The 25,501-nt window shown below is 42.3% G+C and overlaps 1 protein-coding gene across 1 annotated transcript; it reads right to left on the bottom strand.

Annotated features, from left to right (window-relative positions):
* Positions 1-2,083: 2,083 nt before the first annotated feature.
* LOC115164516 (DNA-directed RNA polymerase III subunit RPC4) lies at positions 2,084-18,363 on the bottom strand. The gene is made up of 9 exons (XM_029717072.1): positions 18,198-18,363; positions 7,218-7,386; positions 7,072-7,115; positions 4,153-4,310; positions 3,902-4,026; positions 3,631-3,799; positions 3,291-3,541; positions 3,050-3,202; positions 2,084-2,735 (listed from the first exon to the last, which is right to left on the bottom strand). Exons 2-9 carry the CDS (start codon positions 7,383-7,385, stop codon positions 2,616-2,618), a joined length of 1,188 nt encoding a protein of 395 aa, XP_029572932.1. The 5' UTR covers position 7,386; positions 18,198-18,363; the 3' UTR covers positions 2,084-2,615.
* Between the last annotated feature and the right edge of the window lie 7,138 nt (positions 18,364-25,501).

The following is a 25,501-nucleotide window of genomic DNA, read 5'->3' as shown; positions in this document are numbered from 1 at the left end:
AAGTAGTTTCGGGGTGGGAGTGCTGCAACTTCTTTGCAATGCCGATGAATGTCTATATTGGTCTGGGCCCAGTGCACTACTTTTCTGAAAAACATGTAAACTAAATGTATTTGAGAGTTTACCAGGATTTGAAATTTGAGTCTGATAATACTTGTGGAATATATGAATACTTGCTTGATATGTTTTCCAGTTTCTTGAAATACTTTGCAAATGCAACTTATTTCTATGTGAAACTGAAATGGGTCTATTAATTCCTGTTTCATTTTAGTAGTCACTCTTTTTCACAGCGGTGAGTGCACACATTTTTCGTAATGGTCCCCCATGGGAATTGAAAAACACAACCCTAGCATTGCAAGCGCCATGCTCTACTAACTGAGCTATGTCACAAAACACTTGATGTCTCAATGTACTCAATTACTGTATTGTGCATCGTTTTTCTCCATGGTGATGAAAAGTCTACAGTATTCAGACCACTTGACTTTTTTCACTTTGTTACATTACAGCCTTACTTTAAAATTGATTAAATCGTTTTCCCCCTCTCTCAATCTACACACAATACCCCATAATGCCAAAGCAAACAGTTTTTTATAAACTGTATAAAAGTATTAAAAAAAAATGGAAATATCACATTTACATAAGTATTCAGACCCTTTACACAGTACTTTGTTGAAGCACCTTTGGCAGTGTTTACAACTTCGAGTCTTCTTGGGTATGACGCTACAAGCTTGGCACACCTGTATATGGGGCATTTCTCTCATTCTTCTCTGCAGATCCTCTCAAGCTCTGTCAGGTTGGATGGGGAGCGTCGCTGCACAGCTATTTTCAGGTCTCTCCAGAAATGCTTGATCGGGTTCAAGTCCGGGCTCTAGCTGGACCACTCAAGGACATTGAGACGTGTCCCGAAGACACTACTGCGTTGTCTTGGCTGTGTGCTTACGGCCGTTGTCCTGTTGGAAGGTGAACTTCAAATCAAATTTTATTTGTCACATACACATGGTTAGCAGATGTTAATGCAAGTGTAGCCCCAGTCTGAGGTCCTGAGTCCTCTGGAGGAGGTTTTCATCAAGGATCTCTCTGTACTTTGCTCCATTGATCTTTCCCTCGATCCTGACTAGTCTCCCAGTCCCTGCCACTGAAAGATATTCACACAGCATGATGCTGCCACCACCATGCTCCCTGTAGGGATGGTATTGGCAGGTGACGAGCAGTGCCTGGTTTCCTCCAGATGTGACGCTTGGCATTCAGGCCAAAGAGTTCAATCTTGGTTTCATCAGACCAGAGAATCTTGTTTCTCATCGTCAGAGTCCTTTAGGTGTCTTTTGGCAAACTCCAAGCAGGCTGTCATGTGCCTTTTACTGAGTAGTGGCTTCTGTCTGGCCACTCTACCATAAAGGCCTGATTGGTGGAGTGCTGCAGAGATGGTTGTCCTTCTGGAAGGTTCTCCCATCTCCACAGAGGAACTCCGGAGCTCTGTCAGTGACCATCGGGTTCTTGGTCACCTCCCTGACCAAGGTCCTTCTCCCCCGAATGCTCAGTTTGGCCGGGCGGCCAGCTCTAGGAAGAGTCTTGGTGGTTCCAACTTCTTCAATTTAAGAATGATGGAGGCCACTGTGTTCTTGGGGACCTTCTATGCTGCAGGTACCCTTCCCCAGATTTGTGCCGACACAATCCTGTCTGAGCTCTACGGACAATTCCTTCGACCTCATGGCTTGGTTTTTGTTCTGACATGCACTGTCAAGTGTGGGATCTTATATAGACAGGTGTGTGTCTTTCCAAATCATGTCCAATCAATTGAATTTACCACAGGTAGACTCCAATCAACTTGTAGAAACATCAAGGATGATCAATGGAAACAGGATGAACCTGAGTCTCATAGCAAAGGGTCTGAATACTTATGTAAATAAGGTATCTGTTTATTATTTTTACTGAATTATCTTTTTAATACATTTGCTATTTTTATTATGGGGTATTGTGTGTAGATTGATGAGGAACAATTTGGATTTAATCCATTTTAGTATAAGGCTGTAACGTAAAATATGGAAAAAGTCAAGGGGTCTGAAGAATACATAAAGCACACAGGAACTTTTCTTTGTTCTATTTATTCATCTTACATCCAAGTAAAATGTAATCCTACATCCAGTAATTTAGGTATGCGTTTACAGGATACTACAGGGGCAATATTACTTTTCCCACTTATCCATCCAGAGCATAGACCTGATAGTATGATCTGCTTATAACACTGGACTAAGACATTTGGAATTTGGCACATTCATGAAGAGAATACTGTACCTTCCATTTATTGGAGTCACTTAGCACATCTTTTTTAGAACACATCTCAAAATATATTCTCCCATCACTTTCTGCAGAGAGAAAAATAAATACAATGTTCTGTAAACAAGCTGTCTATTCTTACAAAATAGTGGTAGGAGATCTGACTTTCTATTACACATTCTGCGACTTTCCAGGACCAATTAACCACAATGGACACTTGAAAAAAGCTGGGTGTTGTCTGCTTGTGGTACTACTGTCCTTATAGACCTGATACAGCACTGCATGGTCTATGTGTCTTTCTGGATTAGGTCCCCACTGTAGTGTAGAAATTGCCTAATGGTTCGTCACACTCTGTTCTCCAACAGGGCTTCAAAGTCTGGCGAGCAGACCAATTTGTGTTTGATGTGTCCCAGCACTGACAAGTCACCAGTCCGGCCCTCTCCTGTTCCAACTGACACCAGCTCCTAATGCAATTAGAGGGGGGGCTTGTCAGACAATGACATACAAGACAAACATAAAATAATATGTATATACTGTACAACTATAAAACTACAGAGAAGTGAAGATTTAAAGGGAAATTAAACTTCTTTCAACATCAAGTTGAAAGAACATCAGCACCACCCCCAACATCAACATGAAAACAGCAGGTTTCTATGTTTTGTAGTAAAAAAGATGGAAGATAAGTATTTCCAGTAACATCATCCTGAGACTGATATCATCTGGTGTGCATCATATGACTTTAACCAACTATGAGCAGCCAAAGGTTGTTCTCTCTGACCTGGAGGAAAGCACACGAGGTTCCCAAAGCCACATCTAGTGTGACATGCCCCAGTATGAGCTGAACCCGACCAGACTTCCGCACCAACAGCCGTCCAACCAGACCCTCCTGCAGGTCCCTCAGATGACAACTGTTTTCCTCCTGCTGCTCCTCCTATTCCACAGAGGACAGACATGCAAAGTGATCGTATACACAGTAGCCTTGCTCTCTGAACCATATATTTAAATACCCAAATACCTACTTGAGATTCCGTTTTCAAAAGCATGGACTGTCCATCCTCTGACTGCATCTCTGTCTTCACTGGCCTGACCTCTTGGGTGGGCGGCTGCCCTGGTAGGGAGTCAGGGAGCTGAATGAAGAACAGCTCCTCTTCTTTGGTCTGACTCCAGCTCTCCAGCAGCTCAGGTAAAACTTCAGGCTCAGGGAGCGGAGGTGGTCTGAAAGTGGGCTCCATCTTCTTTACCTCTGGCGCATCTTCTGGCTCCTGTTTCACTGAAGAGGGAGGGAGACACATGGCTAGACAGTTGGAGCCCATTGCTTTGCCATTTTGTTTCATTTTAACTGACATGGATTATTGTTACCATTGACAGCATTTGTGCCGTCCATGGCCTCACTATCCTCTTCAGTCTTGTCTGGTTTGGAGGAGGCTGTCACATCACTTTCCTCCTTGAATCCCCACCCTGACACAGCCAGGGGCAGCTGAACAGGACAGCTCCTTACATCACTCCTTAGGTGAGGGTCGTCCAAGAACTGGTGGAAATTAGTTGAAAATTACATTTAAGTGGGCAAGGAACTAGAAAATAAATGCAAAGGCCGACAGCATGATGAGACATAGGTACATGGAGGACTCACATTGTCTCGTTCCAGAGCACGCAAAATTTCTTTGGTCTCTTCCTCGGTCTCCCTCTTCTCCTTCTTGATGTTGATGATGGGTGAGGGCCCCACACTTGGTGCATCTCTCTCACCTTCATAGCCACCTGATTGGAGCACAGGAAGAAACTCGGGGGTTAAAACACAAATCATGATACATCAATATGGTCTACACAAAATATTACACCATATAACATGTTATGAAATCCCATGAATGAATGACCCAGCCATACCCCTTTTCTTAATCATCATCTCTGCAGGCCCCTGCTCAAAGATGGAGTGGGACTGGATGACCTCTGGACGTCCCCGACCCCGACCGCCCCTACCACCTCGCTCACGACCCCGATCGTTCTCCCTCCTCTCCCTCCTTTGTCCACCCTCAACCTTCTGCCTACGGTTGAAGAAAGTCAAACTCTCAACATATGGTCTTTCCTAAGATCCAGTATGTGCTGGAAAACATTTCAGAATCATGCATTGTATTTCAATTTGTCACTTAGCAGACTTACAGCTAGTGCATTCATCTTGAGATCTGTGTGTGTACACACACACACACACACACACACACACACTTGAAGTCAGAAGTTTACATACACTTAGGTTGGAGTCATTAAAACTCGTTTTTCAACCACTCCACAATTTTCTTGTTAACAAACTGTAGTTTTGGCAAGTCGGTTAGGACATCTACTTTGTAATATGACAAGTAATTTTTCAAACAATTGTTTACAGATTATTTCACTGTATCACAATTCCAGTGGGTCAGAAGTTTACATACACTAAGTTGACTGTGCCTTTAAACAGCTTGGAACATTCCATAAAATGTCATGGCTTCAGAAGCTTCTAATAGGCTAACTGACATAATTTGAGACAATTGGAGGTGTACCTGTGGATGTATTTCAAGGCCTACCTTCAAATTCAGTGCCTCTTTGCTTGACATCATGGGAAAATCAAAAGAAATCAGCCAAGTCCTCAGAAAAACAATTGTAGACCTCCACGAGACTGGTTCATCCTTGGGAGCATTTTCCAAACGCCTGAAGGTACCACGTTCATCTGTACAAACAATAGTACGCAGGTATAAACACCATGGGACCACGCAGCCGTCATACCGCTCAGGAAGGAGACGCGTTCTGTCTCATAGAGATGAACATACTTTGGTGCAAAAAGTGCAAATCAATCCCAGAACAACAGCAAAGGCCCTTGTGAAGATGCTGAAGGAAACAGGTACAAAAGTATCTATAGGCACAGTAAAACGAGTCCTATATCAACATAACCTGAAAGGCCGCTCAGCAATGAAGAAGCCACTGCTTCAAAACCGCCATAAAAAAAGCCAGACTACGGTTTGCAACTGCACATGGGGACAAAGATTGTACTTTTTGGAGAAATGTCCTCTGGTCTGATGAAACAAAAATAGAACTGTTTGGCCATAATGACCATCATTATGTTTGGAGAAAAAAAAGGGGGAGGCTTGCAAGCCGAAGAACACAATTTCAACCATGAATCACTGGGGTGGCAGCATCATGTTGTGGGGGTGCTTTGCTGCAGGAGGGACTGGTGCACTTCACAAAATAGATGGCATCATGTGGAAGGACAATTATGGGGATATATTGAAGCAACATCAAGACATCAGTCGGGAAGTTAAAGCTTGGTTGCAAATGGGTCTTCCAAATGGACAATGACCCCAAGCATACTTCCAAAGTTGTGGAAAAATGGCTTAAGGACAACAAAGTCAAGATATTGGAGTGGGCATCACAAAGCCCTGACTTCAATCCCATAGAAAATGTGTGGGCAGAACTGAAAAAGCGTGTGCGAGCAGGGAGGCCAACAAACCTGACTCAGTTACACCAGCTCTGTCAGGAGGAATGGGCCAAAATTCACCCAACTTATTGTGGGAAGCTTGTGGAAGTTAAACAATTTAAAGGCAATGCTACCAAATACTACTTGAGTGTATGTAAACTTCTGACCCACTGGGAATGTGATGAAAGAAATAAAAGCTTAAATAAATCACTCTACTATTATTCTTACATTTCACATTATTAAAATAAAAGTGGTGATCCTAACTGTCCTAAGACAGGGAATTTTTACTAGGATTAAATGTCATGAATTGTAAAAAACTGAGTTTAGAGGTATTTGGCTAAGGTGTATGTAAACTTCCGACTTCAACTGTGTGTGTGTGTGATATATATACACACATACATAAAATTGATCAGAAATACAGTGTAGGCATTGTTCATGTTGTAAATGACTATTGTAGCTGTAAACAGCTGATTTGTTTATGGAATATCTACATAGGTGTACAGAGGCCCATTATCAGAAACCATCACTCCTGTGTTCAAATGGCACGCTGTGTTACCTAATCCAAGTTTTTTAAATTATAAGGCTAATTGATCATTAGAAAACCCTTTTGCAATGAAGTTAGCACAGCTGAAAACTGTTGTTCTGATTAAAGAAGCAATAAAACTGTTTTTCTTTAGACTAGTTGAGTATCAGGAGCATCAGCATTTGTGGGTTCGATTACAGGCTCAAAATGGCCAGAAACAAAGTACTTTCTTCTGAAACAGGTCAGGCTATTCTTGTTCTGAGAAATTAAGGCTATTCCATGCGAAATTGCCAAGAAACTGAAGATCTCGTACAACGCTGTGTACTACTCCCTTCACAGAACAGTGCAAACTGACTCTAAGCAGAATAGAAAGAGTGGGAGGCCCCGGTGCACAACTGAGCAAGAGGACAAGCACAGAGTGTGTAGTTTGAGAAAGACGCCTCACAAGTTCTCAACTGGCAGCATCATTAAATAGTACCCACAAAACACCAGTCTCAAAGTCAACAGTGAAGAGGCGACTCCGGGATGCTGGCCTTCTAGGCAGAGTTGCAAAGAAAAAGCCATATCTCAGACTGGCCAATAAAAAGAAAAAAGACACTGGACAGAGGAACTCTGCCTAGAAGGCCAGCATCCCGGAGTCATAATGTACTTGTCCTCTTGCTCAGTTGTGCACCGGGGCCTCCCACTTTCTATTCTGGTTAGAGCCAGTTTGCACTGTTTTGTGAAGGGAGTAGTACACAGCGTTGTACGACATCTTCAGTTTCTTTGCAATTTCTCGTTCCACAAAGGACAAAGGAAGAGCTTCATATATCGTCACAGACTGAACAACTGAACTTACTCTTCTTTAGCTTTGCGGCCAATAATGTTAGGGGTGAAAGTTTTCTGAAAGATAAAACATGGGAGTCAAGATTTACTTCGTTAAACAAATAAAAAAGTTCTGGTGATAGACCATTACAAACACTGTATACAATTCACTGAGCCTACCTTTTTCACACCTCCCAGGGTGAGGTCTCTGGAGCGCATGGAAGGGAGACGGCCAGGGGAGATAGTAGCTGGTAGCCGGCGTCCCATCACCAAACCCCTGCCACTCCCTCCGGGCGTTGCCGGAGTGTGAGAAGGGCCACCGGGGTTGCTTGAGCCTGGCTCAGCCATCCTGGACAAAGCAATTAGAAATCATTTATTTGAAAAGCTAAAAACAGATGACAACTATCCACACACCTTTATTCAAGAAGTCTTCATAAGAACACCTACAATCCCCTCCGTATTTATGTGGATAGTTAAGCTAAAAAGGTGTAGATTTGACTCTATACTCCAGCATTTTGGATTTGAGATCAAATGTTTCATACGAGGCGATAGTACAGAATGTCACCTTTTATTTGAAAATCATGCCCCCCCAAAAATGCTATCCTCTCACCATTGCCAAAAACAGTGGAGGTCACAATGTTTTAGGGGGTATGATCATTGTTCGTCTTTCTTTGTCATTCATAATTATCCATAATCATGGTACATTGTTTCCCCTATTTTAATTTAGCAGTGGCGGGCCACTCGGATGGTAACTAACACATTCAGTGTAAACTTAAACAACTCAAACCAAATATAAAGTAGAAAATATATTGGAGCTAATTATTTTTCAATAAGATCTTTGAGAACCTACAATCACCAAAATAAAAAAACTAGACTGTCAAGGAGAATCTAAAATTCCCAAAATGTCATGGCATGAGGCCCCATTGATTTTGTTATTATATTTGAGTCATTCAGATGGTATAAGATGGCATACGCTATGGCAAAATGTGTAGAATTTCAGGAAATTTGGCTCAAACTGCACATTTTCTCTCAGCCTCATGGCAAATGTGTAGGATTGCACGAAACTAGCTCAAACTGTAAAGATCTTCTCGGCCCTTGGCAAAACCAATGATATACAGTGTACAAAACAAAACTCTTTCCATGACAGACTGATCAGGTGAATGCGGGTTAAAGCTATGATCCATTATTGATGTCACCTGTTAAATCAACTTCAAATCAGTGAAGATGAAGGGGAGGAGACAGGTTATAGAAGGATTTTTAAGCTTTGAGACAACAGACATGGATGTGTATGTATGCCATTCAGAGGGTGAATGGGCAAGACAAGTGTTTTTGAGCGGGGGTATGGTATTATGTGCCAGAAACATCAGTTTGAGTGTGTCAGAACTGCAACGCTGCTGGGTTTGTCACACTCAACAGTTTCCCGTGTGTATCAAGAGTGGTCTCAGCACACAAAGAACATCCAGCCAACGGGCAGGCCAGTGGTTGAAAAACAGTTCACTGATGAAAAAGGACAAAGGAGGCTGACTTGTGCAGAGCAAAAGATGGGCTAGTTAGTCAACTAACAGTCCAGTACAACATTGGTGCCCAAAGACCCATAAAATAATTTGTCGTGCCTTGACACAAATGGGGTATGGCAGCCGATGACTTTCCAGAGTTGCACTTTTTTCTTGTTTTTTTGCTGAAACTGCGGTTGCAGTGTGCTAAGGAATGAAAACAAAAACATTGCCTGGACTGAGGAATCCCAGATCCTGCTGTTTTACGCTGATGGGAGGACAAGGGTATGACGAACACAACAATACATGCACCCATCATGTTGTGTGTCAACGTTGCAGGCTGGTGGTGTGGGCAGGGGCGGAAATCCCAGGGGGGACACGACCCCCCCCATCCTTGGAAAAATATGATTTGTCCCCCCCAATATATCACTGAAGCATAACTATGTAATTTAAATAATATTAATAATACGCAATGAAAGCAATTGTGCTGATTATAGACACTTAATAGCGCGTTTTTAAGTTTCAAAAGATTGCGACCCCCCCCCACTTTTTGCCTCACAATGTTTTGATCCACTGCCAGATCCTTAGTTGGCAAGGTAACAGAGGGGTCGTGTCTACTGTCTGAAAGGCACTCAATGAACGTAACTGAAGTGAGGTTAATCCAGTCAATCGCGCACACACACTAGCTGAATATGCAGAGCTAGCACGCAAATATGAACTATTAAGCTAGCTAGTACCTATTCCATTTATGTGGCCTCGTCAAAGATGGAATCTTTGCTATCGTCAATTTATTCCAAGATCAGCATGCAGATGATGTAAGTTAGTGCTTCAAAGTCCCTGCGATAAGGTTAGCGATAAACTGAAGTCCAAACTGAACAGAACTACACTCTCTTCTACCATTGTCTTAAATATATTTAATGGTCTCGTTGCAAAAGCTAAATTGTCGCAAGGGAACTTTTATTTATTTATTTTATTTCACCTTTATTTAACCCGGGTAGCAAAGATTATAGCAAACACCACTGAAACGGAATTGGTGCTCGCTAGCTTTGCAAATTCAGCTATTGTTGGAAGCCAGCCAATATGAAACAAACTATTAAAATTACAAAAGGTTGCAGCATATGTTGTGTAAATGGTGAACTCATACAGCTGTCAACTCTTGTCATTTTAATCCATTTCACATTTGCTAGCTACCTTTTAGATCGAAGCCCAAATAGAATGATAAAAGATAAGATGATAGAAGCCCATCTCCTACTGTAAATAACCTACACACTGTGTGTGTAGCCAGCCAGTCAGCCAGGTAGAAAAATGGCAGAAAAATGGCAGAAAAATAAAAGACGGACATCAGAGTATTTTTCAGTACACCAAAACGCAAAGTAAGAACCCTAGTAGCCTAATATCGCAGACTAGTTGATAAAATGTTCATAAGAAAGAAATGAAATTCTAATGGAAATGTTTCACAATGATGTCATTAGGCAGAGCAGGCAACAGATGGCACACAGACAGCAGAGTTGGGGACAGATATGCAGGGACAGACTGGCAGAGACAGGGAGTCTCAGGTAAGTTTGTTGAGTCTTTGTTTGGCAACATTATGAAAGGTTCTCCATTTTTTTGACTTGTAAAATAGGAACATAATTGGAAAATGCCATGGATACCCCCACTCTCAACTTAAACTGGTGACTGAACTAAGATTTGTTATAGGCAATGGTATTGCTGTTGTGATTAGTTGTGTAGTTTTGGGTACCGGTAGTTAGGAGTATGGCAAACACCTTACTTCTTTGGTTCCTCAATATACATTTACCATATTACAATGTAGGCTATGTGTTACAGCACTAATTTTGGTGTCCCTCTCAGGAATTGCTCTTGAGAAAATGTAATGTAATTGTCCCCTCCAAAGTTGATATCAGATTTTCGCCCCTGGGTGTGGGGTGCGTTTTCATGGCACACATTGGGCCCCTTGATAAAAGTGGAGCAACATCTGAGGTCGAAGGAATTGTCCGTAGAGCTCCGAGACAGGATTGTGTCGAGGCACAGATCTGGGGCAGGGTATAAAAAAAAACTTCTGCAGTATTGAAGGTCACCAAGAACACAGTGGCCGCCATCATTTTATAAATGGAAGAAGTTTGGAACCACCAAGACTCTTCCTAGAGCTGGCCACCCAGCCAAACTGAGCAATCGAGAGAGAAGGGCCTTGGTCAGGGAGGTGAAAAAGAACCTGATGGTCACTCTGACAGAGCTCCAGAGTTTCTCTGTGGAGATGGGAGAACCTTCCAGAAAGGCAACCATCTCTGCACACCAATCAGGCCTTTATGGTTGAGTGACCAGACAGAAGCCACTCCTCAATAAAAAGGAACCTGACAGCCCACTTGGAGTTTGCCAAAAGGCACCAAAAGGACTTTCAGACCATGAGAAACAAGATTATCTGGTCTGATGAAACCAAGATTCAACTCTTTGGCCTGAATGGCAAGTGTCACGTCTGGAGGAAACTTGGCACCATCCCTACAGTGAAGCAGGGTGATGGCAGCATCTTGCTGTGGGATGTTTTTCAGCGGCATGGACTGAGAGACTAGTCAGGATCGAGGGGAAGATGAACGGAGCAAAGTACAGAGAGATCTTTGATGAAAACCTGCTCCAGAGCGCTCAGGAACTCAGACTGGGGCGAAGGTTCACCTTCCAACAGGACAACGACCCTAAGCATACAGCAAAGACATCGCAGGAGTGGCTTCGGGACACGTCTCTGAATGTCCTTGAGTGGCCCAGCCAGAGCCCGGACTTGAACCCAATCGAACATCTCTGGAGAGACCTGAAAATAGCTGTGCAGTGACGCTCCCCAACCAACCTGACAGAGCTTGAGAGTATCTGCAGAGAAGAATGTGAGAAACTCCCCAAATACAGGTGTGCCAAGCTTGTAGCGTCATACCCAAAGAAGACTCGAGGCTGTAATCAGTGCCAAAGGTGCTTCAACAAAGTACTGAGTAAAGGGTCTGAATTAGTGATGCACCAATATGACATTTTTGGCCGATACCTATGTCCAATATTTTCCTTGCCAAAAAAACCTGATACCGATAACCGCTATTTAAAATTTTACCGGCCTTTTAAGCATTCTAGTACAGTTAAATAGTTAACACACACACACAAATGGACGCAACGGTCTAAGGCACTGCATCTCAGTGGAAAAGATGTCACTACAGTCCCTGGTTCGAATCCAGGCTGTATCACATCCGGCCGTGATTGGGAGTCCCTTAGGGTGGCACACAATTGGCCCAGCGTCGTCCGGGCCGTCATTATAAATAATAATTTATTCTTAACTGACTTGCCTAGTTAAATAAAAGGTTACACACACACCAAAAAGTTAATTTGTTGGCATTTACATATGTTCCCATTACCAGTAAAACATAAATCAAAACCTATTTCTTTCACTTACTTGCTGTAATGTTTCGTTGTTCAGTTATTTCATTTTCAACCATGATTTCTATGGAACGCCGTTTGGGTCTTTGCGTGTCAAAAAACACACATCAAATACACAACAATCTGTTTCAATAGCTATAGTTAGCTATATAGCTAGGCGTCATCTAAAATAACCCACATTTATAAGACAGTTCTTATTTCATTAATGGTGGTCAGACCCATCTATGTGAAGCTAGCCACAATAAGGATTAGCCACAGTAGTGGACTTTGGGGTTAGCCTTCAAAATAAAAGTATGGCATAATTCTACTATTTGTACTCATTTGCATCACTGTCAATGACATATTTTGAAGGCAAACCGCAAATTCCACTATTGTGCGTAATCCTTATTGTGGCTAGCTTCACAATACATAACCCGGTCCGGTCGAGCCTCACTAGCCAGACCAAGCTAGGTGGCTGCTTATAATGTTAGTTTTGGGCAACAGGGTTAAGTAGCTGGCTAGCTATTTTTTTCATGAACTGAAGTTCAATTTCAATAGGCGAACAACAAGTTGCAACCTAGCTAATACTTACAAGGATTCCTAAATCATTGCTAAGAATAATGAAAATGACTGCAGTTTCTACTGGTCACTGTTTCAGGCTGGTTGTAATGGTGCTAGCTAGGTACCAAGCTAAAGCTAGCTACCCCAGAAATTGCAGTCAAACAAATGATGCTTTATTACCAATGCGTTATTGTAAACACATCGTTCTCGTGGGCGGTGTTTGCAGACTTTTTTGTACAGCTTTGACAGTGCTACTGTATCTTTTTTGACACGCAAAGACCCAAACGGCGTTCCATAGTATGTATGTTGTGAAGCTAATAGCAGTGACGCTATTACAGTGTAACTCCGGTAGGGAAACATCTGAAATAGTGCACTTGGTAGTGTGTACCGGTGTTCGACCAGTCGGCGAAAGCCAACATCACCCACGACAGAGAACGGTTGATTGTCAAGGGCAATGAATTCCATTATCTTGGCTTTAATGGATTTCGCCTTTTGAATACTTTACGAATGCACTGTATATATAAATATATATTTTTTTGCTGACATAATTTAAAAACATGCAAAACGTGTTGATTTGAAGGAAATGTACTTTAAAAGGGCAACATTATACCTCTGCGGCCAAGAGGGGACCTCAAATTTTGGTCGGAGACTGTGCCATTAGCCATGCCCACCACCCTCCCACGCCAACTTTGACACCGCTGCTTCAGAAAATCATAAGCCAACCACTGTGGTAGCATCCAAATTAATGTAGAAGTGTTCAGAAGTATCTTCTATTCTTATTTACAATAAAAGTGACTCCAAAATGATAATACATTATTTACCATTCAGTTCCTATTGAGCAAAACATAATCCGAAACAATTAAAACAAACTGCAAATGCATCCAACAAGTTTGTAGAGTCACAAGCTTGATGTAGTCATTGCATGCTAAGAATAGGAGACAAAATACTAAACTTTTAATACACTAAGTGAATTTGTCCAAATACTTATGGGAAAAAAAAGAAAAGAACTTCAACTCATTGAGGGCTTGATGATTAGTTGACAAGTTGAATCAGGTGTGCTTGTCCAGGGTTACAATACAAATGTGTACTGTTGGGGCAACTCGAGGACCAGGGTTGGGAAACACTGTTCTATACTGTTGCCTCATATTAAACATTGTATCTGACATCCAAAATGTTGGAGTATAAATATGACGGGGAGTGTATATGCATGTAACCCATTCATAGACGCTACTATCTTTAGCGCCTATAGACCATAGTATGTTCTGGCCGGGCGAGTTTTGTTAAAGGGCGAATGCACTTCCTGATTTGGCCTCGTTTTTCCATCAATGTTCATTAAGAAAGGCCAAGGCTGCAGGCAAACAAGAGTTGTCTTGGGGGTGTGGTTTGATGTTTGTTGTGATTGAATGGCAAAGATACACACCAGGGCAGTAGTGTGTACAGCAAGGTAAGCGAAGCTAGCTTTGCAATGGAAAGAACAAAGTTTAGAAGCTGAGGACCCTGACATGCTGACCACACCGCTCACGTCGCTTGCGTGAGCGTTGCAAAATAAATGTACACATACATGTTAGTCAATCATTGCACCCACACTGCTCGTGCACGAGCGTCTGCGTTGCCAAGCGCTAAAATAGAAGTCAGTTCTATTTGTGAAGCTGAACGCAGTGCAAGTCCTGCCTCTCCCATCTCCTCATTGGTTTATAGAAGCAGATAACCAATGAGGAGATGGCACGTGGATGATTGAAAGATGAACGGAGGTTGGTCGATCGTGGTAATACACCTTTATGAAAGTTAGATGCCAATCACCATATAAAGTCCAAAGAAGAAAGAGCCTGAAGGAGAAGAGATGACTAGAAACGATTCGGTTGACCGTTTTATGTGTGGATTAATTATCGGAGTAGAGGACCCTGTGCATTTCAGGTAAAATAACAACTCAGTGTTTATATCCCACGACAAATTAGCTAGCAACTGCAAGCTAGCTAGCAAAATTGGCATAAATGTTTAATGCTTTTCGACCTGTCCCCAAATGAATATAATTGGTTCAGAGTTTGTTTTGACATTTCAACCTGCGTGTCGTGATCACGTTTGGTGAGGAGGGACAAAATCAATTTGCGCACGATGGTGCGCGTCCGGTTTGGGTATGGTGTGACTCGCCATCTCAAGATGGTCAGCTAATTCAGTTCTATGCTTAGGCTAAAGCCTGCGCTGACCTTGTGTTTAGCCAAGCTGACAGAAGCTATCTAGCATAGCTTGGTTATGGCTGCAGCTGGCTATCCTATCTACCTGATATTTCTCTGTCAAATCAGTTATGGCAAGAGAACAGGTATCCCCTGTTTATAACCTCGTTATTGTTATTTTTTAATTGTGTGTGTGTGTGTGTGTGTGTGTGTGTGTGTGTGTGTGTGTGTGTCCGCTGCTACTCGCTGTTTATTATCTATGCATAGTCACTTTACAAATTACCTCGATTAACCTGTACCCCCGCACATTGACTCGTACCAGTACCCCCTGTATATAGCCTCGTTATTGTTATGTACATTTCTTGTGTTACCTATTGATTGATTTAATTTTTTACTTTAGTTTATTTAGTAAATATTTTATTAACTATTTATTGAACTACATTGTTGGTTAAGGGCTTGTAAGTAAGCATTTCACGTTAAGGTCTACACCTGTTGTATTCGGCGCATGTGACAAATACAATTTGATTTGATTTTAACACTGCCCCTTTAAGACAAAAAAGCTCTTTAACTGACATGCTTTTCAAAGATGGCTAGATTGTACATGTTTTGTGCTCTTGTAGGAAGCAATCACTCCCACATTGCTGACTACAAATTAGCTATAACTGGGCTAATAACTCATTAAATAGCAAAGAATATGAACAAATGTGCACACATGACTACATACAGCTCTTGCTTTGATCTCAAAACAAGCGCATAATCACGACCGCTCATGCTGTAAAATAGTCCAGTTCAAAGTGAATGGCACAAATCCATATATGGCAATGGTCTATTTGCATATAGGCCTACTGCAGCTCCGATTGGTTATGGCGCACCGGTCTGTGTAGAGTACGGGCCTGAGCCGTGCCTGTCAATGCAATAGAATCCTACTCCAATGCACTCTGCCTACAACAAAAGCTCTTGCATTGTTAGTTTTACACTTAGTCTTGCATAGTCCATTTTCTTTCGGTAGGTTGCATTTAAAGTGGCTGATATTGCGTTGATTCGATCACAATTCCCACAGTAAAGTGAAACGTTGATAGTGTTAAGTAACGGGGAAAACTCGAGAAATTTGAGTGAAGTTCAATCTCCTGCTTCTTTGCTCTACGTGGCAGTCCCTGGTGAGCTGCGCGCTTAGTGGGAACATTGATCATTACCCAGGTGCACCTTGTGCTGGGGACAATAAAAGCCCCTAAAATGTGAAGTTTTGTCAAACACCACAATGCCATAGATGTCTCTGTGAGGGAGCGTGCAATTGGCATGCTGACTGCAGGAATGTCCACCACAGCGGTTGCCAGAGAATGTAATGTTAATTTCTCTACAATATGCTGCCTCCAACGTCATTTTAGAGAATATGGTAATACGTACAACCGGCCTCACAACCGCAGACCACGTGTAACCCCGACAGACCAGGACCTCCACATCCGACTTCTTCACCTGCGGAATCGTTTGAGACAAGCCACCCTGACAGCTGCTGAAATTGTGGGTTTGCACAACCAAAACATTTCTTCGCAAACTGCCAGAAACCATCTCAGGAAAGCTCATCTGCGTGCTCTTCATCCTCACCAGGGTCTTGACCTGACTGCAGTTCGGCGTCGTAACCGACTTCAGTGGGCAAATGCTCACCATCGATGGCCACTGGCACGCTGGAGAAGTGTGCCCTTCACGGATGAATCCCGGTTTCAACTGTACTGGGCAGATGGCAGACAGGGTGTATGGCGTTGTGTGGGAGAGCGGTTTGCTGATGTCAACGTTGTGAACAGTGGCCCATGGTGGCGGTGGGGTTATGGTATGGGCAGGCATAAGCTACAGACAACGAACACAATTGCATTTTTTTCCCATGGCAATTTGAATGCACAGAGATACCGTGAAGAGATCCTGAGGCCCAATGTCGTGCCATTCATCCGCCGACATCACCTCATGTTTCACCCCATGTCGCAAGGATCTGTACACAATTCCTGGAAGCTGAAAATGTCCCAGTTCATCCATGGCCTGCATACTCACCAAAAATGTCATTGATTGAACATGTTTGGGATGCTCTGGATCAACGTGTACGACAGCGTGTTCCAGTTCCGGACTATATTCAGCAACTTCGCACAGCCATTTAAGAGGAGTGGAACAACATTCCACAATCAAGAACCTGACCAACTCTATACGAAGGAGATATGTTGCACTGTATGAAGCATATGGTGGTCACACCAAATAATGACTGGTTTTCTGATCCACACCCCTACTTAGTTTAAGGTATCTGTGGCCAACAGATGCATATTTGTATTCCCAGTCATTTGAAATCTATAGATTAGGGCCTAATGAATTTATTTCAATTGACTGATTTCCTTATATGAATTGTAACATCTTTGAAATAGTTGCATGTTAAGGTTATATTTTTGTTCAGTGTAATTACACTTTGGATGGTGCATCAATACACCCAGTCACAACAAAGATACAGGTGCTTTCCATCAGACACTGGGAGATGAATTCATCTTTCAGCAGGACAATTACCTAACACACAAGGCCAAATCTACACTGGAGTTGCTTGCCAAGAAAACAGTGAATGTTCCTGAGTGGCCGAGTTACAGTTTTGATTTAAATCTACTTGAAAATCTATGGCAAGACCTGAAAATGGTTGTCTAGCAATGATCAACAACCAATTTGACAGAGCTTGAAGAATTGCAACACAATCCATGTGTGGAAAGCTGTTGGAGATTTATCCAGAAAGACTCATAGCTGTAATCACAGCCAAAGGTGCATCTACAAATTGACTCAGGTGTGTGAATACTTATTAAAATTCGATATTTCTGTATTTTATTTTCAATACATCTGCAAAACATTTTTTCACTTTGTCATTATAGGGTATTGTGTAGATGGGTGAGGGGATTTTTTTCATTTAATCCATTTGGAATTCATGCTGTAACAACAAAATGTGGAATAAGGCAAGGGATATGAATACTTTATGAAGGCATGCACTGAGCCATGCATTTAACGGTCTTTTTTGCTAACAGTGATTGAGTTATATTATTAGCCTAAATCATGACGATCCAATCTATTCATCACATTACGAATAGTAGGCTATCTTACATAAGTCAGCAAATGCGATGATACATGGAATGCTTTATTTTTATGGTGAAAATGTACTCCCCCAAACTTGAAACTCATGCACCGCCTTTGGCGTTATGTTTCTAGAACCGTATCGCAATTGAAATAATCGATTTACGTTTATATGAAGTATTTGGCTGCCAGAGCCAGTCTACCTCTAACGTACAAGGTATTTGGACCTTGAGGAGTAAGGGTGAAGTTAGGCTCCTTAAAAGTATATATTGCGCTAATACAGAGCGCGCCGTTAATGTTTGTCTTTGATACCAAAATCTTCAAGTTTTACAGGGCCTTTTTGTTAGGCCATTGGTATAATCAAGGAGTTACTGTCAACACATGTCAGCAATGCATGCTGGTTACATTATCTAGCTAGCTAGGACTCTGACAATGCGTTTTCGATATTGTTGCCTTATTCAAATTACCTGATTGCTTCTTTTGATGTTCACCAAACCAAGAGAATTGCGTTTAAATTGACTGCACCCCTTCAATAAGCAAAACCGTGGCGATATCTTACGTCATTGGTCAGCGTTATCTGCAGTACAGCGACATGACTGCTAGACCTGACATACTTGTGTTTTTCGCGGATCACGTGCGCGGAATTCTTCTTCTACTTCAATAATATTATGGCCGTTGGTTGGAGGTGTATGTCGCCACCTACTGTACTGGAGTGTGTAAATCAATCACCAATGCTGCTAACTTTTGAAAATCCCGTTGCTTGGAGTGATATTTTCAATTGTGAATGTCATTGACACCACCCCTAGCCGGGGGGTTTAGAGGTCCCACCATAAAAAAAATCAGTTTTAAAGATAATTTCGTGCAATTCTACATATTGTCATATGGCTTAGGCCCATGACCTAGGTGAGATACAAATGTTTAAAAATCACACGTCAGGTGTAGTCACAATTCTTTTAAAATTGAATGCACACTCAAAACCCGATGACTTGGTTTGAAGTTGTCCCAGTTAGCATTATTTAGAGTATGCTAACTGGGGGACATTGAATTAGATTGGTTTTTCATTAGAAAATGCTAATATTAATGATACTGTAGCATTATGATGGATTGCAGTCTCTCGTTGTCTACAAGAAACCAACATGTAAATATATCACTAATTTGGATGAACTATCCCTCTAAAATGTGACCCAATTCAGGAAACTAGGCATATGTCGCTAGTCAAGACTTCACAGGAGAGCCTTTTGAACATAAAACATTTTTTTAAATGAAAATGTGTTTTTTTGGGCAGAAAGGCCTTCTCGAACATGTGAACTTTCATGTGCCTTAATATCAAACTTGTATGTCATCTGTAAATACAAATAAAATGGTTAAATTACGAGCCTAGTTGGTTTAGTCACAGAGAAAGCAGGAACCTTCCCGCTAGCAATGATTGGCTGAGATAATGAGTGGGCTGGACATGCCGAGAGATGAGTTTGGATTGGTCTGTGGTGTTGCATCTTGTGTATATAAAATGAGCTGCTCGTAATGCGTAGATAATCCTTTCTCCTTTCTACTGCACATACAACAACAACAACACAGAGTTACACATGGAGTAAAACAAACATACAGTCAATAATACAGTAGAAAAATAAGTCTATATACAATGTGAGCAAATGAGGTGAGATAAGGGAGGTAAAGGCAAAAAAGGCCATGGTGGCAAAGTAAATACAATATAGCAAGTAAAACACTGGAATGGTAGATTTGCAGTGGAAGAAAGTGCAAAGTAGAAATATAAATAATGGGGTGCAAAGGAGCAAAATAAATACAGTAGGGGAAGAGGGAGTTGTATGGACTAAATTATAGATGGGCTATGTACAGGTGTAGGGATCTGTGAGCTGCTCTAACAGCTGGTGCTTAAAGCTAGTGAGGGAGATAAGTGTTTCCAGTTTCAGAGATTTTTGTAGTTCGTTCCAGTCATTGGCAGCAGAGAACTGGAAGGAGAGACGGCCAAAGGAGGAATTGGCTTTGGGGGTGACCAGAGAGATATACCTGCTGGAGCGTGTGCTACAGGTGGGTGCTGCTATGGTGACCAGTGAGCGGAGATAAGGGGGGACTTTACCTAGCAGGGTCTTGTAGATGACCTGGAGCCAGTGGGTTTGGCGACGAGTATGAAACGAGGGCCAGCCAACGAGAGCGTACAGGTCGCAGTGGTGGGTAGTATATGGGGCTTTGGAGACAAAACGGATGGCACTGTGATAGACTGCATCCAGTTTATTGAGTAGAGTACTGGAGGCTATTTTGTAAATGACATCGCCGAAGTCGAGGATCGGTAGGATGGTCAGTTTTACGAGGGTGTGTTTGGCAGCATGAGTGAAGGATGCTTTGTTGCGAAATAGGAAGCCAATTCTAGATTTAACTTTGGATTGGAGATGTTTGATGTGAGTCTGGAAGGAGAGCTTACAGTCTAACCAGACACCTAGGTATTTGTAGTTGTCCACATATTCTAAGTCAGAACCGTCCAGAGTAGTGATGCTGGACGGGCGGGCAGGTGCAGGCAGCGATCGGTTGAAGAGCATGCATTTAGTTTTACTTGTATTTAAGAGCAGTTGGAGGCCACGGAAGGAGAGTTGTATGGCATTGAAGCTCATCTGGAGGGTTGTTAACACATTGTCCAAAGAAGGGCCAGAAGTATACAGAATGGTGTCGTCTGCGTAGAGGTGGATCAGAGACTCACCAGCAGCAAGAGCGACATCATTGATGTATACAGAGAAAAGAGTTGGCCCAAGAATTGAACCCTGTGGCACCCCCATAGAGACCACCAGAGGCCCGGACAACAGGCCATCCGATTTGACACATTGAACTCTATCAGAGAAGTAGTTGGTGAACCAGGCGAGGCAATCATTTGAGAAACCAAGGCTATTGACTCTGCCGATGAGGATGTGGTGATTGACAGAGTCGAAAGCCTTGGCCAGGTCAATGAATACGGCAGCACAGTATTGTTTCTTATCGATGGCGGTTATGATATCGTTTAGGACCTTGAGCGTGGCTGAGGTGCACCCATGACCAGCTCTGAAACCAGATTGCATAGCGGAGAAGGTGCGGTGGGATTCGAAATGGTCGGTAATCTGTTTGTTGACTTGGCATTCAAAGACCTTAGAAAGGCAGGGTAGGATAGATATAGGTCTGTAGCAGTTTGGGTCAAGAGTGTCCCCTCCTTTGAAGAGGGGGATGACAACAGCTGCTTTCCAATCTTTTGGAATCTCAGACGACACCAAAGAGAGGTTGAACAGGCTAGTAATAGGGGTTGCAACAATTTCGGCAGATAATTTTAGAAAGAAAGGGTCCAGATTGTCTAGCCTGGCTGATTTGTAGGGGTCCAGATTTTGCAGCTCTTTCAGAACATCAGCTGACTGGAATTGGGAGAAGGAGAAATGGGGAAGGCTTGGGCGAGTAGCTGTGGGGGGTGCAGTGCTGTTAACCGCGGTAGGGGTAGCCAGGTGGAAAGCATGGCCAGCCGTATTAAAATGCTTATTGAAATTCTCAATTATAGTGGATTTATCAGAGGTGACAGAGTTTCCTATCCTCAGTGCAGTGGGCAGCTGGGAGGAGGTGTTCTTATTCTCCATGGACTTTACAGTGTCCCAGAACTTTTTTTAGTTTGTGTTGCAGGAAGCAAATTTCTGCTTGAAAAAGCTAGCCTTGGCTTTTCTAACTGCCTGAGTATATTGGTTTCTAACTTCCCTGAAAAGTTGCATATCACGGGGGCTGTTCGATGCTAATGCAGAACGCCACAGGATGTTTTTGTGTTGGTTAAAACTTCTTATGGCTTGAATCCCGTTAGTGCAGGGCGCCAAATTCAAAACAACAAAAATCTCATAATTAAAATTCCTCAAACATACAAGTATTACACACCATTTTAAAGCATTACTTCTTGTTAATCCAGCCACAGTGTCTGATTTCAAAAAGGCTTTACAGCGAAAGCAAACCATATGATTATGTTAGGTCAGCGCCTATACACAAAAAAACACAGCCATTTTCCAGCCAAAGAGAGGAGTCAAAAAAAAGCAGAAAGAGATAAAATGAATCACTAACCTTTGATGATCTTCATCAGATGACACTCATATGACTTCATGTTACACAATACATGTATGTTTTGTTCGATAAAGTTCATATTTATATCCAAAAATCTCAGTTTACATTGGCGCGTTATGTTCAGTAATGTTTTGCTTCCAAAACAGCCGGTGATTTTGCAGAGAGCCACATCAATTTACAGAAATACTCATCATAAATGTTGATGAAAATACAAGTGTTATGCATAGGATTATAGATACACTTCTCCTTAATGCAACCGATGTGTCAGATTTCAAAAAAGCTTTACCAAAAAAGCACACCATGCAATAATCTGAGTACGGCGCTCAGACACAAAAACATGCCATACAATATATCCGCCATGTTGGAGTCAACAATAGTCAGAAATAGCATTATAAATATTCAGTTACCTTTGATGATCTTCATCAGAATGCACTCCCAGAAATCCCAGTTCCACAATAAATGTTTGTTTTGTTCAATAAAGTCCGTCCTTTATGTCCAAATACCTCCTTTTTGTTCGTGCCTTCAGTTCACAAATCCAAATTCACAATGCGCAGGTCAGACGAATACTCAAAAAATCCCATTACAGTTCGTAGAAACATGTCAAACGATGTATAGAAACAATCTTTAGGATGTTTTTATCATAAATCTGCAATAAAGTTTCAACCGGAGAAATCCTTTGTCTTCAGAAATGCAATGTCTCATGTGAGCGCACATGGCTGAGGCTCATACCCTGCTGGCAGTCCTCTCACTCAATGAGTTCTTATTCATACCCACTTCACAGTAGAAGCCTCAAACAAGGTTCTAAAGACTGTTGACATCTAGTGGAAGCTTTAGGAAGTGCAAAATGACCCCACAGACACTGTCGTTTGGATAGGCAATCACTTGAAAAACTACAAACCACTTCCTGTTTGGATTTTTTCTCAGGTTTTTGCCTGCCATGTGAGTTCTGTTATACTCACAGACATCATTCAAACAGTTTTAGAAAAGTGTTTTCTATCCAAGTCTACTAATAATATTCATATCTTAGTTTCTGGGCGTGAGTAGCAGGCAGTTTACTCTGGGCACGTCAATCATTCAAGCTACTCAATACTGCCACCATCCATAAGAAGTTAAGGGCAGTCAGGTCTGGAGAGAACCAAGGGCTATATCTGTTCCTGGTTCTACATTTCTTGAATGCGGCATGCTTATTTAAGATGGTGAGGAAGGCTTTTAAAAAAAATAACCAGGCATCCTCTACTGACGGGATGAGGACAATATACTTCCAGGATACCAGGGCCAGGTCGATTAGAAAGGCTTGCTCATTGAAATGTTTCAGGGAGCGTTTGACAGTGATGAGTGGAAGTCGTTTGACCGCTGACCCATTATGGATGCAGGCAATGAGGCAGTGATCGCTGAGATCTTGGTTGAAAACAGCAGAGGTGTATTTAGAGGGCAAGTTGGTTAGGATGATATCTATGAGGGTGCCCATGTTTACGGCTTTGGGGTGGTACCTGGTAGGTTCATTGGTCATTTGTGTGAGATTGAGGGCATCAAGCTTAGATTGTAGAATGGCAGGGGTGTTAAGCATGTCCCAGTTTAGGTCACCTAGCAGCACGAGCTCTGAAGATAGATGGGGGGCAATCAGTTCACATATGGTGTCAAGAGCATGGCTGGGGGCAGAGGGTGGTCTATAGCAGGCGGCGACGGTGAGAGACTTGTTTTTAGAGAGATGGATTTTTAAAAGTAGAAGTTCAAATTGTTTGGGTACAGACCTGGATAGTAGGACAGAACTCTGCAGGCTGTCTCTGCAGTAGATTGCAACACCGCCCCCTTTGGCCGTTCTATCTTGTCTGAAAATGTTGTAGTTAGGGATGAAGATTTCAGAGTTTTTGGTGGACTTCCTAAGCCAGGATTCAGACACGGCTAGGATTGGGGTTGGCAGAGTGTGCTAAAGCAGTGAATAAAACAAACTTAGGGAGGAGGCTTCTAATGTTTACATGCATGAAACCAAGACTTTTACGGTTACAGAAGTCATCAAAAGAGAGCGCCTGGAGAATAGGAGTTGAGCTAGGCACTGCAGGGCCTGGATTCACCTCTACATCACCAGAGGAACAGAGGAGGAGTAGGATAAGGGTAGGGCTAAAAGCTATGAGAATTGGTTGTTTATGACGTCCGGAATAGAGAGTAAAAGGAGCAGGTTTCTGGGGGCGATAAAATAGCTTCAAGGTATAATGTACAGACAAAGGCATGGTAGGATGTGAATACAGTGGAGGTAAACCTAGGCATTGAGTGACGATGAGAGAGATATTGTCTCTAGAAACATCATTGAAACCAGAAGATGTCACAGCATGTGTGGGTGGTGGAACTGAATGGTTGGATAAGGTATAATGAGCAGGGCTAGAGGCTCTACAGTGAAATAAGCCAATAAACACTAACCAGAACAGCAATGGACAAGGCATATTGACATTAAGGAGAGGCATGCTTAGCCGAGTGATCATAAGGGTCCCGTGAGATTCAGACAGCCAGCCGGGTCGTAGGTATCAAGCTGGCAGAAGATGGAGGGAGGTCTGTTTTAAGCCACCTCGTGCCTTTCCGTCTGTAGATTAGTGGGGTTCCGTTTGGTAGGGAGGACCAGTCCAATTGGCAAAACAGTTATAGTTATAGTGGCCCAAGAAAATTGTCCGATAGACCTATTAAGATAGCAGCTGATAAGACAGCTAACGATTAGTGGGCCGCAGATGGACGTTCAGGTTACGTCGCGACGGAGGGGCCAGTTTAAAAAAAACTATTTCAAATTTTGCGACATAAGACAGATTTTAGCTGGTCAGTCACAAATAGGACCTGCCTAGAGGTAGTTGACCGCCCACCTCTAATCTATATTTCCCTAATGTGACATTTGACATTCTACAAATTACCCCACATTTAAGAATATGACTGCAATTAAGAATCTAATGAATATCAATCTTCAGGTGGTTGAAGCTGAGTTACAAAACCTTTCATCTTACTCTACATAGGCAAGATCTACCGTTTTTGCCTAGCAGCGTGAGCACAACATGACAAAATATGATTGTTTTTGTTTTTGTCAAGGGGCAATTCATTACAGCCTATTCTCATTTTATGACTTAGCCTATATTCAACACTGTCCATTAATGCTTACAAAATTGCATAGCCCTCATTGAACTTTTTAAATTTATTTTCAAAGATACACTGAACCACTGATGGCGCTGGAGGGGATGGCTACAATTTTATAGGCTCCTAACCAACTGTGCTATTTTGTTTGTTTTTTCATTTTTTTTGTAGCTAATTTTGTACATAATGTTGCTCCTACCTTTGCTGCTACTGTCTCTTATGACCGAAAAGAGCTTCTGGACATCAGAACAGCGATTACTCACCTCGAACTGGACAAAGATTTTTTCTTTAATGAGTCCGATGCGAAGGATATACTGCTTTGTCAAGACAAGGCCCAAATCCCTGTCATTCGCGTGAAGAAAAGACGGAAATGCAGGGGGCGGAGGTCTGGGTGCCTTGTGAGAATTAGTCGGTGAGTGAGTAAACCACCCCTACCCTCCGTATTATTGGCCAACGTGCAATCATTGGAAAACAAACTGGACGATCTACGATTAAGACTATCCTACCAACAGGACATTAGAAACTGGAATATCTTATGATCCACCGAGACTTGGCTAAATGACGACACGGATAATATAGAGCTGGCTGGCTATCT

This window comes from Salmo trutta, chromosome 27 (genome assembly GCF_901001165.1).
Source record: "Salmo trutta chromosome 27, fSalTru1.1, whole genome shotgun sequence".
Taxonomy (NCBI): Eukaryota; Metazoa; Chordata; class Actinopteri; order Salmoniformes; family Salmonidae; genus Salmo; species Salmo trutta.
This window is presented reverse-complemented; position numbering and strand designations above follow the sequence as displayed.

Excerpts from the sequence above, each read along its gene's own strand:
- LOC115164516 (XM_029717072.1), bottom strand. The coding sequence starts at position 7,385 with ATGGCTGAGCCAGGCTCAAGCAACCCCGGTGGCCCTTCTCACACTCCG. Across the intron at positions 7,116-7,217 it reads CCCTGGGAGGTGTGAAAAAG|AAAACTTTCACCCCTAACAT; the intron begins GTAGGCTCAGTG and ends TTTATCTTTCAG. Across the intron at positions 2,736-3,049 it reads CCTCGTGTGCTTTCCTCCAG|GAGCTGGTGTCAGTTGGAAC; the intron begins GTCAGAGAGAAC and ends TAATTGCATTAG.